The sequence below is a fragment of the Fundulus heteroclitus genome, chromosome 1 (genome assembly GCF_011125445.2).
Source record: "Fundulus heteroclitus isolate FHET01 chromosome 1, MU-UCD_Fhet_4.1, whole genome shotgun sequence".
NCBI lineage: Eukaryota > Metazoa > Chordata > Actinopteri > Cyprinodontiformes > Fundulidae > Fundulus > Fundulus heteroclitus.
Window position 1 is genome coordinate 18,023,923 of NC_046361.1, and position 15,356 is coordinate 18,039,278.

Below are 15,356 nucleotides of genomic sequence, written 5' to 3' on the forward strand. Positions count from 1 at the left end.
GTCATTTACTTGTAATCGCCATTCAGTGTCCGTCAGAATCATGATCTATGAGATGCTGCTCTAGTAACAAGCTAATTAGGGTGTTGTGTCCTGGTTCCTTACTCCTGCATGTGTTTTCTGATGACACGGACTGTCTCGCTCGCCTGTTTTCAGAGAACTCCCAGAGTCCCGTGGTGGAGGCAGGCGGCAGCCACGGCCACATGAGCCCCGTGGAGCATTACAGGCGCATGATGTCAGCACTCAGCGAGCAGGGATCCTTTGAGGAGCAGCAGCAACGCCTCTACCAGCTGGCGAGCAGCATGGGCCTGCCGGGCCACGGTCAGTCTTCACACTGGGTTTTTGTTTTGCTGTGGACTCTGCGGTCGTCGTCATCCTTACCAACATGTCCAACACCCCAGATGCCGCCGTGCACTGTTCACTTTTTCGCTGGCGTTTTCTAGGAGCGGCTAGAAGTGTCACTTTTAGTCTAGTTTTCTTTATTATGGTGAAACCTGAAACTGAATTGAGCCTCTGTAAAAGTTTAGTCTTGGATGACTTTAAAAAAAAAGCCTTCTTCCATTAGTTGTGACAAATCCACTGAGGTGCAGTGCAGCTCTTTAACCCCAGTGTGCAGCGCTGCGTTCAGAGTCCTGCGGTGTGCTCTGCCACTCTGCTGCCTCGGTAAAAACCCAGGACTCGGAGACGGCTGACATTTCTATTTGCGGGACTTGCCCACCCAGCGTCAAAGTGTCACTCTGGGTGATTCCTGACCACCCTGACTCTCTGCTGTTAACAACACTCACAAGCCCTCACATGCACCAGTGCCAAGACTGGGCCGGGGAACTCTGATTGGCTGCCAGCTGATGACTCTTAAATCTCCCAACAACCAGGAAACTAAGAGCATGTTAGCTGTGTCTACAGACAGATTGGTATAGGCATCAAAATTGGTTGTTTGATTGGAAGAAAAAAAAAAAAAAAGTTTGCTTGTTTGGATTTGAACTTTTCTCTCGATACGTGTCAATGTTTTCCTTGAGTTTATGTAAAAACCCCGCCGTCAGAACTCGCTTTCTGCAGCATTAATCCACTCGGTCAAATTGTTGTTGATCTACTTTAATTTTTATTTGATTAGTAATGATTTTTAATTACTGGCTGCAGATCTAGAGGGGAAGGCCTGTAAATGCTTTAATTGCCTTTTTTTCTCTGTGTCGTGGAGGATTTACAGGCAGAACGCGTCACATTATGAGGGTTTTATGGCTTGGTCTAATCGCTGGCTTCCTTTCCCAGAAGCTTGATAGTTTTTATCCAGGCTCTCTGGTGCTGCCCTTCATTCGCCTTCATATTCCAGAGGTACAGATAGTTTCTATACAGGCCTTTACAAACATGTATTGCGCTTTTTAAAAATCTGGATGCAGGGTCTTGCAAAAGTATTAACTCCCCCTTAAACTTTTGAGATTTTGTCAGTTTAAAACCACTGACTTTAATTTCATAGGGATGTTATGCGATAGTGGAAAAATTTAAAAGAGAAATGGAAAAGATACAAAGCTTTTAAAATTGTTCAAAAGAAAAATACAAATGTTGTGGCAAAAAGTATTTGTATGACACCCCCAAATAAAATCCACTGCAATCTGTTCAAAAGTCATTTAATTAGTAAATCAAGTCCTCCTGAGGGCAACTTAATCTCTGTATTAATCCAGCTGTTCTGTGAAGAACTCACAGATTAGTAGGAATTGTTTGACCAATCTGTATAAGCTGACCCAATCTGTATAATATGATTGAACTTGACTTTGTAAAGTGACTTGAGATGACATGTTTCATGATTTGGCGCTATATAAATAAAATTTTATTGAATTTAATAGGAGACCATTAGTGCAAGGTAGTTCTACAAAGTATCGACTAAAGGGGTGGATTATTAATTCAAGCCATGAGCTGTTTTCAGATTTCTATCTGTAAAAAAAAAAGTTTGACAGCCTTCAACTGTTTTCCTTCCACTTTACGATTTGGCACCAGGTTGAGCTTGTCGCCTAAAATGCTAATAAAACACGCTGAAATTTGTAGTTTTGACGGGACAAAAAATGAGGAATATTTCCACAAGGTAACTGTGTTTTCACGAGCTTGAAGATAAGTTCCTGGTTAATTTTTCTGACATGCAGTCCGTGTGCTCGCCTCCCGTCTGATCCTGGAGCCGCCCTGGGCAGCGCACTGGGCAGCTTCCTCCAGATATCTGAGGACAGTTTATTACTTCATTTACAAGACATGTTATTAGACTACCGCTTTTCTAATTGCCAGGTGGAGCTTGATAAGAAACTGACACGGTTGGACACAGAAGATGGGACAGGGGGAGATGGATGTTTGTCTCTCAAGGGGCTCACACGCATCTCCCCAGCGAGACCCCCTTGACATTGACCTGGTCTCAAATAAGTCCCCCATGACCCCTTCCTCTCTACTTCCCTTGGGCCCCTCATGTCTCCTATACATCTCCCTCTCAAGCTTGCGCCTGCACCCCTCCTCCCCGCCTCCTCCTTTTCCTTACCGCCAACTCTCCCTTTAGCCTTGGTCCCCGCAGAGCATCCTTTCATGTGTTTGAAGTGTAGGGCACAGAAAATGAAAGTGTGTGTGCGCGCGAAAGAGGCGGGGGTGAAGAGGATCTCTGTGCGTGCATGTGTCTGGTTGTCTATGTGTGTAGGTGCAAGGTGTTGTTTGAGAAGCTCCCTTTGGACCTGATGGGCAAAAAAAAAAAAGAGTAGGGGGGGGTGGCTGGGTTGTAGAAATGGCCAGGAGGGCTTTCCCTCCCTCTTCACATGATGAAAGAAGGATGAGGGAGAGGGAAAGTAAAATGAGAGGTGGGGGAAGAGATCCAGATGAAAGCGAGAGGAGGGGTAGGATGTTTTGTTTCCTGCGGTTCGGCCTGACTCAAAACACGGAGCACCTTTAGCATTATCCTAAAAAAAAAAGTAGAGAAGCCCGGGCGTGCGATTGGTCAAAGGACAAAGACGTTTAGCGTTGCAGATTCTCCCCGTCCTGACAGCTGCTCGGGCTTAGAGGACTGGCAGAATGCCCTCCTCGTGGAAAGATGCTTAATTTTCTGGTGCATGCAGTGTTTTAGCGGATGAATGTTGGCTTTTGTGGACCTGCCAATCCATGAAATTCATCAGCAGTCTCCAGCCAAGCTGCTGCGGAACGGCATTCGCCTCCATTCCCGCGCTGAAGAAAACCCAGCTTAACTGAGGGGATTTACGAACAACTTCAGGGATGATTGTGGCGAAGAAAAATGGAATGGCACAAAAAGTGGGACTGTTTTCCAAAAAAAAGTTAATGCAAAGGAAGAGGCCTGTGAGTGTTTGTGTGTTCTCAATTAGGACTTTAATTTGCAATAAGAGGGACACTCGTCCTGTGTTCCAGCAGCTGCAACACGAGACAGGAGTTTTAGTATAAAAATTAGAGATCTAAGTGCCCACTCTGTGGACACAAACACACAGTCTCACAGAAGGGCAGAGCCCCGGGTGACCCTGCTACTCTCTGTTCAAATAAGAGAAATAAAGGCAGAGAGGGCAAAAATATGGACTTGGTGCGTCAGTGGTGTTTTACAAGGATCCTCGGGATAAATATAGATGGTAATAATAGGAGAAGTTGGAGAATTTAACAGCTTTTATGGGTTTTAAATGTGTGGCTTTGACACAAATGATCACTGATATCACTTTTGCAAATCAGTATTTTATGCAGGTGCGGTGGTGGTTCCTTTCTAATTAGTTCTTCAAGATCTCCCTTTTTTTTTTTTTTTTTTTTTAGAAATAATGCACAGTCCAATAGAAAGTAATCTTGCACAATAGCTTCTGTTTTTTGTTCTGTCTCCTGTCTCATTACAACTTACATATCTATAACACCTGTTACCATTCAGCACCGGCAGCTCGGATGCTTTAGAATGATTACCATGTAATATTTAATTAAATTAAAAGAAAATAGCACAGAAATCAGTTAAACAATTTTTTGTTGTCGCTCAGTACTGTGTGTACTAAGGAAATGATTAAAGATACATGTTTTCTACTTCACTTGTTGTTCCAAACTGGCTGTGAGTTTAGGACTTAAAGCTGCATGTTAATACTTTCAGCGTCTAAAGCCCAACGTTTATGAGCAGTAGACGGGATGTGGTCCGGATGCTTTTGGGTGTGCAGCATTGATTCTTCTTAAATCAGTTGCTTGGCTGACGCTGTAAAGGTCCCATAATAAAAAAAAAAAATTGCTAAAGCATCCCTTTAACAGAGCCAGCCATGCAAAATAATTGGTGAGATGGGATTGTGACCACAGAAAACTCAGAGGTCACCTGTTCCTCCCCGTCACAAGTGCACAAAAGCCTGGCAGTGTGGTTGTGTGTGTGTGTGTGCGTGCGCTCTGGGGCTTCACTTCCCTCTCATCCTTCTCTTATCTTTCTCAACCCACCTCTACCCCGGCACTCCTCCTCCCCCCCACAAACACACACACACACACTCACACACACACCCACACACTCTCGTCTGCCGCCAGCCGAGTCCCCTGTGGCCCGGCGCAGCAAACAGATCGATACACCGGAGCTAGGCCGCATTAATATCTGTCGCTTCACCCCCCCGCCTCACCACCACGCCGGCGCCCACTCAGCTGCTTCAGTACACACACGCACACACAAAAACACACGGTCGGGCACACACTAGCAGGCACCTAAATCACGCAGACACACAAAAACACACATCACACCCGTACCGGCGGCGGAAATGGCCCCTAGCTCCCGAGGGATCTGTCTAATTAAAAAAAGGGTGGTGGAGGGTCGGAGGGGTGTGTATGTGTGTGTGTGTGTGTGTGTGTGTGGGTTTGGGAGGAGGGTGGGGGGGTGGGGGAGTGGATAGATTGAGGCAGGGAGCGAGAGGGAGGAGAGAAAGAGCCGGATGGATTTTTCTCTCATTAGAAGCCATGTCTCCTGGTGTGGCCTGGCCTGGCTGATAATGATGAGTCCTCTCCTCCTGCAAGGGAGAAAGGGAGGCCAAGGGAACGAAGAGGTGGAATGAGGCGAGCATTTGAGGGCAGGAGGTGGAGGTGGAGGGAGGGCGGCGACGGAAAGGGGGGCTTGATGATGGCAGCGGCAGGGGTGGGGAGGAATAAAAAAATAAAAAAAACACTGGGCGCTTGTTGTGTGAAGCTGTGTTTTGGTCATTTGTTCAAAACAGAAGCTGAATTTCGTGGCCCGTTTCTGATCTCCGGGTTTTGTAGTTTTAATCTGCCGATACCACTTTTGAGCTAATGCCAATTAAAAAAAAAAAAACGGAATATAAGGAGATACAAGTGCAGCGGATGAAATAGATTTTTCAGCCTTACTGCTGCGTTGGCCATCATTTATTTAGAATAGGACCAGAGGCGCTGTCACACTGTGTGTGTGCAGGGAAGCAGTGGTTGTAAAGCACTATTCGCACATTTCTTTCTATTTTAAAACTATTTTAAATGTATACCATTAGCATTTTTTAATGGTGACTAACAGGGTTAGCGTCATTAGCATTTAAAACAGCTGTCTCTGTGTACGTCACTCAGTGAATGTATGCTGCCATATGCTATCACTGAGGTTGACGGTTCAAAACCATAAAACAGAGAAACTTTGCTGTGCTCTGTTGAGCCTTCCTGATATCTGATGAAAGTCTTGTTCTCTTTCGATCTCTTGTAGACTGAACGAAACCTCAACACTGAAAATGGCTAACTTTGGGCTAACTTTGAGTCTTCTTTACTCAGTAACAACTTCCACACCAAAAAGTGTTGTATGATGTGTTCACTGACTGGAAATAAATACGGTCTTTTTAAGTTTAGGACTTGCCAGTTTCCAGTCAGAGCCGATCAAGCTGAAAATCAGCCAGTTCCAGTCACCAGATGATTTCCGTGCATCTCTACCAAAAATGATCACAGCCGTGTCTTCATAGGCTTTGTCATTCGCAGAGCAGCAGTATACACTGTATATTCTCATATATACCTAAAATCTTTGTCCTGTAAATGTGAATTAAAGGAAGGACATTTAACATTACGTTGGATTGTAGAGTTTTTACAAATGTTCTTTTCAACAATCGCCGTGCCGTCGTTGCCCTTCAATCTCTCACGAAACATAATAACAAGGCACAGCTTGACAACGAGGAGTTGGTTAGGTGTTGCTCATATACTTGAAATATTCCACATTTAAGTCTGTACAGTCGCAGCCTGTGAATCCATCCCGATTTGTGTCTCGTCGACCGTATTTACTGATCTCTGTGCTCGCCCTGTCTCCGCAGACATCCTGCGGGCTCGTCAGGAGGCGCTGGCTGCAGCCGTCAGGAATCCTGCAGCCTTGGAGGCCCACCTGCCCTCAGCGGGCAGCTCTTCGTCGTCCAGCCAGAGACGTAAGCAGGGTCTGCCGCAGCACCGGGACTCGCATTACACCGACAGGTAAAAACACGCTATATCAGAGAGACCTGCAGCAGTTTACCAGCCCCAGAAATCTATGGTACAAAAGATTACGTAGACAAAAGCCACCTCCTCCACAAATGGACAGCGTGGAAGGGTTGATTACTCGCCGGTTTACTTGCAGTTTTCTTTTTTTATTCCGTCTTGCTTTTCAAGAAAGGTCTAATCTCACGTTGGGCTTTTTTTTTTTTTTTCACTCTGCCCGGTTTCCATATATATATATGTCTAAACTAAGGCTCCAGTAACATCTCGGCTATACCGCTGTGGAGTTGCACGCCTGCTCTTCCTCCCTCTTCTCCCCACCACCACCCAGCGTTGGCCCCTACGCCTCCCAAACAAAGCCAGGGGCAGCGGGAGTGGGCGGGTAATTGCTTGTCGATTATTTATGTGGCGCGGGAGAGGCGGGGGATCGATAATGGGCCGGCGGTGCGGCAGCAGGGGGTGTGTGTGTGTGTGTGTGTGTGTGTGTGTCTTAGTGTGTGCTAGTGTGTCTGTGTGAGAGGCAGAGAGAAAGATTGGTGAGGGGTAGGAGGGGGAAATAAGCAGGAAGCAGATCGGCCAGGCGCTGTGTGGTGCAGCTCTGGGAGACAGTGGGGGTGTATAAATTTCTGTGTGTTAGACTGAGGAGGGGGAGCTTAGTGTGTGTGTGTGTGTGTGTGTGTGTGTGTGTGTGTGTGTGTGTGTGTGTGTGTGTGTGTTTGTTTGTTCCATTTTTCGAGCTGGCGCTCTCCATGCGTGCTCATCTGTGCGTGCTAACTCTGGGTTTGTTTGTGTGAATATGTCTACTAATTTGTGTGTGTGTGTGTGTGTGTGTGTGTGTGTGTGTGTGTGTGCGTGAGGGTGAGAGGCCAGTGGCGCAGTGTGAACGTAGCCGGCGAGCTGCGCCCGTTCTCTGACAGAACACTGAGTAATTAGCCACACAGGACTGGGGAGAGTTAACCAGACCTCACCGTACATCCATCCATTACTGTCCAAATCCATCCTCACATCTCCCTGTGAGCTCTCTTTAACCCCATCCCTCTTAATACGTGCTTCGGAGTAAATTAAAAAAAAAAGATTGATGAAGGAGGAACACGTTGAAGAACACCTCAGCTGGGTGTTCTCCCTATATGTGATCATCTTCTCACTGACCATTTGATGGGAGGACAAAGACGGAGCTAAACTGGCGTCTTAAGGCTTTTCACTTCAGCTGACCCGTTATTGTTAAGGTTCAATACTTATTCTAAACTTCAGTTCGCTGTAACTAGGAAGACTTTCTTGTAAAATCGAACTCTTTTTAGATTAGGTATTTAAGTTTATCACCAACAAGACGTGTCATAATCAGTTTTTCTCTTTATTTGCTATGCAGTTGTAAAAACCTTTTACACAAGAAAAAAGCCTACCTTTTGAAAAACATGATTTTATGCAAACATGCCCCTGATGACATCACAAAAAGGGAAAAATGTCTGTTTATTTGTATTATCTTCTTTTTTCTACTCCTTATTTGCATGTTTTTAATAAAATTCCTCCTTTAAAGGCGGCTACAGCAAAACATTTGGGCTCTGCTGCTGCTCGATTCTTCTGCTTCCTGTGATGTCATCAACCTAAATATGCATGAAGCAAAATTAGTGTTTTTTTTTTATTTTATTTTAAGAAACCCTGCATTACAAATCCATACTGTATGTCATTTACTTTATTTTCTTTTGGTAAAGAAAACTTACACCGATGGATAGTTTCTTTAAAGGAAGTAACACGTATCTAAGTAATTGCTGGATCTACTCCACTTTGTCTTCTTGTGTTCAGTCAACTTATTTAGATTGCTTTTGGCTGCTGGTCATTTCACACCCGGCTTGGAGAGGACCATCTCCAGCCATCTGTCAATTCGCATCACACCACTTTGACAAGGATTTAAAGTAATTTCCTATAATCCACTCATGGCCTGCTGTAATGAAAGGTGGTTTTATGATTCCTGTGCTATTATTTAGGAGTAGGAGGTTGCTCATAGGTCCTTTGTTTTCTCCCAAATGGGAAAAAGAACTAACATAAATCATAAGGTCTTCGGACAATGATTTACAAATGAATTATTTGCGAGATTTGAGCGTTTGTATTACTGCGTATTTTCACTATCATTTATGAAAATTAAGCGGATACGCTACGGTTTAGGGCTACAGGTGCGAGTTTAAGGGCATAAAACCAAACGAACGCTGAATTTAAAGATGACCTCATCCATAACATACTAAAATATTGTTAGCTAAAGAAGTAGGATTTCAAGTTTGGTTTGTTTGCTGTGATCCAGCCTCTGTAGTGCGACGCCTAGTGGTTGCCTAAGGTTGGAACGTGAGATATAACCAGAAAACAACAGTTAGCCTCACAGCACTTAAATTACTCACTTTGCTAGCGGAGCTGTTTGTTTATTGATCCGGTACGGAGAGGCGCCCATCTTTGGTCCACAGTCCAGACCAAGCATGCTAACAACCAAGCCCAGATCTGTGTACTGTTTCATAACCCGGTCCAAGTAACTTTTCTCTGTGAGCCTTGATGTACATGGCGGCTGCTACAAGCCACCAGCTGACGGTTGCATCAGTGAAGCTGGACTGACAAACAAATCACCGGGACGGTTCTAGAGACGTGGAGCCTGGACAGATGCATCGCCACCAGGCACGTTTTACATTTGTACGGGAGGATATCGTCCCACAGATCATCATTTTAGACTTGTACTTTTATAGATTTACATTAAAAATTGTGCAATAAATCGATATAGGTGCGTAGAGTAATGGCATCCATGGTGCATAGCCAAAGGAAGTTCTCTGTTACACCTTTTTGTTCTGGTACTTGGAGGTGCTGCTACCAGATTTCTTTCTGTGGAAAAAAAAAGTAGTGAAATTCAGCAACAATATATCAGGCTATTTTAATCTCTATTAAATAAGGAACAAATCTCCCCGGCTTCGTTGACCAGGCTCCTCTGGTGGTACGTTGAGCCTGTAGAAAGTTTTGGACCATGCCTTTTTCATCCTCTTGAAGAAAATCTAAATGACACAGCATAACATATTCTCTGAGCAGTAGTGTGCATTCACCATTGTATGGATAGTCCAGGGAACCCCCCCCCTCATGTTTTAACATGACAATGCCCCTCTGTGGGGTCTATAAAGAAATGTTCTCCCCAACTGCATCCCTGAAGACCAGCTCCAAAATGTAGAGAAAAGCTTCTTCGGTCTGATTCATATGAGTGCCAGTATATTGGATGCCAGACATTAAGAAGCAGAACGCTACTTTAAAGTCTGCATACTCCTGAGTAGTTTTGGTGTACCAAGCCGTACCAGCTGTCCATGAAATAACCTGTGGAAGAAGTGGTGGAGGTTCCATGAGGCTAAAGTAAAGAACAAATTATGAATGAATATAATTGCTCAGTTAAAGTGAAACAAAAAACAGCAGCCAAAATGAAAACAAGTGAGCGAGAGATGGAAGCTTTCTCCCCTCTAACTCTCTCCGCAGCTCACCTTTCCATCGACCCCTCATCATTGATTATCTGGGGCCCATTAGGGCCCATTGTTAAAAACAAATCATTAGGGCTGCTCGATAGGCTTAGAGCCTGGCGCTCCATTTGTCTGGCCTTAAATGGCACTAGGCTCGCGGAACGTGCAAAGCAAACAGGGGAGGGATGGAGAAAAGCAAAGGGAGACGGAGGAAGTAGAAAACACGGGAGCTGAGAACGGGGGTGAAGCAAAAAGAGACGGCGAGGTGACGGAGAGAGATGAACCAAAATAGAGAGTAAGGAAATCGAGAGAGTGTGAGATAAGGGGAGGAAGGGGGTGGGGGTGGGGAGGGGGAGGGGGGGATGCAGGGAGAGACGGAGATAGCGGGAGGGAGAGAGAGCAAGCGTGGAGGGAGCCTCATCCATTTTAATGAGCTTCCTGTGTAAATGTGTTCCTGCGGAGAGGGAGCCGAAGGCGGCCGCGCGGCGCTCCTAATCCCCCCACGCTTCAGTCATTAAGGGCAGCCCTTCATACACACACACACACACACACACACACACACACATACACACACACACACACACACACACACACACACACACACACACACACACACACACACACACACACGGGGGCCTGTGCTGCCGCCGTTCTGACAGGTCGCCGGCACACACCAGTGAATTCCCTGTGAGCCCGCGGCCTCTGTGCGGGGACAAACGCACAAAATCCACCAAGACAGACTTCTGCGTGGCGATGAGTCCACCTCTGTGCATCCTCCGTCTGCGTCTCCGCTCCTTTTCAGCCGTTTGCAGAAAAACAACTAGGTGAATGTTTTTTTTCCCCTCATCTTTTTATAGCATGTCAGTGGTTTGCCAGCAAAATGCACAGAGAGTACTAAAAGAAAACCACAGACTCAGATAAATAAGTGCGCGCAAACATGTGTGCATCATGCACCCAACACACACGCATTCGCCTAATGTCTGCCACTCCTTCCTCAAAATTGCCTCCTATAAAAGGAGGAAGAGAGGGAGAGATGGAGGGAAGGAGAGGAGGGGAGTGTCAGACGCACTCTTTCTCTCCGCTCCCTCTTTTTTTCCTCCCCGTGATTAGGCCTAATTATGGTGGCGCAGACGCCTGGCAGCCCCAGTCATGCAGCTTTAATTGACCGTTATTCATCTGCGGGCGAACGCTAGGCAAGGCGGCGCAAATAGAGGGAAGAAGGAGGGAATATCAGAAAGAAAGGGGGGTTGTGATGAGAGTCTGGCATGCGGGAGCCACGGTGGGGGTGGATGGGAGCTTTGCGGACGCGGCGGCGTGGCCCGGTGGAAGAGCGCGTTGCAGGGCTAATTGCTGGCCCTGAGGGATTAGGCCAGGTGATTACACACTGGGCGGTGTAATTACATAAGCGGCGGCTAACGGGGTCCTGGCTAGAGGCTCCAGGGTCACGCGCCACAGACTTCACCCAAGATTAATTGGAGCTGCCACTGGAGTGCGAGGCACCGCCGGAGAGAACGGTTATACGATTAGTATTAGCATTTCAGCGGCAATCGATGCATACACACGCATACACACACACACAGAGCTAACCGTCTCCCCCTCTAACTCATCTGCCGTCTTCTCTCCAGCTTGTGTCCTCACACTCCTGCCGTTTAGAGGAGGGAGACAGGCAGGCGCTGGCTAATTTGAACGCAGTCTCGAAACAATATGTGAGGTTTCGTGCGTCCCGATGTTGGTTTTGACTTTGTTGTTTCGCTCGGCTTGTTTCCCATGTACGCTTTTGTTGAGCGGCAAGTCACACACAGTTGAGCGCTGATTGGTGCGATGGTGGCAGAGAGGAGCGAGGAAGAAAAGTGGTTATATGTAGCTGGAAAAATGAGCCCAAGGAGAGCCGTGGAGGTGGCTGTTTAAGAGCTTCATCTTCCACTCTTGACATCTTCATTGGGTCAAGGTGCTTGTCCCTCACTCCTCTGACAGCTTCCTACAGTGGCTAGCAAGAATAGGCATGCCCCTTGAACTTTTTGCACTTTCATAGCTTTAAAATTGAAAATTTTCCGTGTATTTAGTTGGGTTGTTGTGTGATAGATGAATACACAGTGGTGCTTCATTGTGAAGTTAAAGGAAAATTATAGATCTTTCAGAAAATCTCAAACGTCTGGCATGCATTTATGGTCAATCCATGGCAGAACCACCTTTCTCCGCAGTTACGGCTCCCAGTCTTTTGCAATGCTTATCCTCCAGCATTGCTCATCTAGAGACAGTAGATTTTCTCCATTTTCTTGCCAAAAAAACAAACTCCATCAGTTTGGAAGATCAATGTTCATGTGTTGCCAACTTGCCACAGATTCAGATCTTGACTGACTGGGCCAGTCATGAACTTGCAAAGTGACTCTGCAGCCCAGTTTTAAGTCTTCTGCAGCAGGTTTACTTCAAAGATTGTGTATAGCTCTATCCATCTTCCCATCAACTCTGTGCAATTTTTCTTTTCCTGCTGAAAAGAAATTTGCTATTATGTGCTATGCTAATTTTCCTCTACACTTGTTTTGCCAAAATTCTAAATCTCTTCTGACCAGAGCACCTGCTTCCACATGTGTGCTAAAGGACTTGTGGCTAACCTTGAATGGGCCTTCCTGTGGCTTTCTTTCCGACTTTGTTCCTCCAAGTCTTCCATAAAGTCCAGATTTGGAGAGTTTCCGACTAATAATTGCCGACAATCAAAAGATTCTCCGACCCAGTCTGGATCTGTGCGGCTCCTCCACTCTCAACCACGGCTCTCTTGGCTGCTTTACTAACGACTACTCTCCTTTTCTGGCCTGACCGTATAGGTGGATGGTCATATTTTGGCTTGTTTGTAGTTGTGTTATCCTCTGTCTGATTTCAGATGATAGATCGAACAGAGTTCAGAGTGATGTTGGAAGTTTTTATAACCTAACCCTGCTTTAAAACTTCCCCACAACTTTCTTCCCTGCCCTGCCAGCTGTGTTTCTTGGTCTGTATGATGCTGTTTGTTCTTTCATTTAAATGCAAAAACAAAAAAAAGAAAGTGTTAAACCATTTAGCGTTTGTTTTCCTTCTAACTTTATGATGTCACGTTACTTTGTGTTGGTCTACACTGCAAAAACGGATCTAAAAATAAGTAAAATGTTCTTAAAGTTAGTATATTTATCCTTGATTTGAGCAGGTAAAGAAGATTATCTGCCAATGGAATGAGTATTTTGACCCCTAAAATAAGAAAATTAGACATCCTGCACTTGAATTGATGAATTGTTCCCATTTTAAGTGCAAAATTCTTATTCCATTGGCAAATCATCTTATTTACCTGCTCAAATCAAGGACAATTACACAAATTTTAGGAACATTTTACTTATTTGTAGTTCCGTTTTTGCAGTGTATCATGTGAAATACAAATTAAAATATACGAAGGTCTCTGGTTGTAACAAGACAAAACTTGCAAACAGTTCAAGCGGTGTGTGCTTTGTCCCTTAAAAACTTGCCCCTTAGCTGAGGGTGAAAAGGAAGCGAGTAAGGAGGAAAAATAAGTGAAAAAGTAAGGAGGAGAAAGTGAAATAGGCAGAATAAACAGACAGGATGAAGGGTTTGAGCTGTAAGACACTTAAAGGTGAAAGGGGGGGGGGGGGGTGGATAAAAACCTGTGAACAAGACTCAGATTTTCTTAGGATCCAGAAGTATAGAGATGGGAGTAAAGAACAGAAAAAAAGATGGTTAAGACAGAAAGAGAGGGATAAAGGTGAGAGGCACCTTTCCCCCTCGAGGAGAACAAAAGACGGAGGCAGTAATGGAGAGGCCTTTTCAGAGTGAGAGGTTACAGGATGCTCCATCTTTTCAATGCAGCCCAGAGAGCGACAGGGGGGTGTGGGGTTGAGAGGACAGAGCGGAGGCCGTTGGAAAAAAAAAAAGGGGGGGGGGGGAGAGAGAGAAGAGGGATGAGTGTTAATTAGAAGGTCCTTCAACCCGTGGCCCCGGTCAAGACGCGGGGGCCGCCCCAGCTGTCGGAGCATGACACACTGGCATTGTGCGTTCAGGCCTCATTATGTGTGTGCGCGCCAGAGGCTGCGGGGGGAAGGAAAGACTGCCGTCCAGGGCACAGCAACGGCCGACGGCGGTTACTGCGGCGTGACTAGACTGATGAGGCGCCGGGACCGACGTGGGGGCCTCTGGAGGGCCCCTGATAAAACTACACCGCATACATCGGTTTGGGAGTGAATATACACTTCCCCCGTCTCTGAGAACAGCAACGAGGACACTTTTCTATTTGTGGAGCTGTTCTTAAGAAGAATCCGCTCAGTAAATGAATTTATGAACTTATGTCTCACTTTCCTTTGTGTCCACAGAGAGCTGTCCCATCCTCCACCCCTCCTGTCTCCTCCTACCGCTCCTCATGTCACCTTAGGGCCTCACCTGCGGCCTCCCTTCCTGGGCATGCCCTCGGCTCTTTGCCAGACTCCCGGTGAGTGCTCAACAGAATGTGCTTATATTCAGAATCAGGAATACTTTATTCCAGTAAGAACAAACCTTATATGGCTCCATGCCAGACCAGCAGATTTAATTCAGACTATTTACAATTTCCGAAAGGAAACCATTCAAAGCCCACGGGTCAAAGTCCCCAAGCTGTGGCCCGTGGGCCATTTCTAGTCCTTTGATGTATTCTTGCGGCCCCTAATTGCAATTCATAAATGGTGTAAAGACCTCTTTTTAATTTTTTTTTTCAGGTGAGATTTTCTCTTGCAAAGTAAAATGTATTTAATATAGAAAATATAGCCACAAAATATCCATCTTTTATTAACCCAGCGTTTTTGTTTTTAAATTCATAGTAAAGCAGAATTGTGCACACCTATTCATTAAATTTTGTCTAAATCAAGTGTTTTTGAAGAATGTGACCCATATCCTTTTGTTTTTGAAGCAAATAGACCAAAGAATTATAGAAAAAGAAAAAAAAAGCAGTCCAACTTTAGAAAATTGTTTACCTTTCTATTTATAAGACAAACAAGCAAGGCCACTTTTATGTTTTAGAGCTACTTTTAGTTACAATTGATTTTTCTACAAAAGTCAGATGATTTTGTTAAGTTGAAATATTCCTTGATTAGTTTATTATTGTACAGCAGATTTTAAAAAAGGAATGAAAATAAAATTACAATTTTTGTTGCCCACAAGTGCTCTCAAAGGGCCTTGGTTGCTCTTATGCCTCCCAACCACTAACAGGTGCCATGATGAGGACAAAGTCTGTTATTCATGTCACCTGTCAGTGGTCACAATGTAAATTTCAGCAGAGATGTGAATTTATGTGAAATTGCATTTGTGACGTTTTGTCTCCTCACCAGGTTATGGCTTCCTGCAGCCGGCTCAAGCTGAGATGTTGGCTCGACAACAGGAGCTCTTAAGGAAGCACAATCTGGCCAGGTTGGTTGTTGCATTTATTAATAAGCTGATAATGTTAATAAATAACGAGTGTATTACTGCAGCTAG

The 15,356-nt window shown here is 45.2% G+C and overlaps 1 protein-coding gene across 1 annotated transcript in view; it reads left to right on the top strand.

Moving 5' to 3' along the window:
* samd11 (sterile alpha motif domain containing 11) overlaps positions 1-15,356 on the top strand; it is a 65,015-nt gene that overhangs the window by 43,317 nt on the left and 6,342 nt on the right. The window contains 4 exon segments of the mRNA XM_021320514.2: positions 154-318; positions 6,252-6,405; positions 14,225-14,340; positions 15,212-15,290. Coding sequence (XP_021176189.2) covers positions 154-318; positions 6,252-6,405; positions 14,225-14,340; positions 15,212-15,290 — 514 coding nt within the window.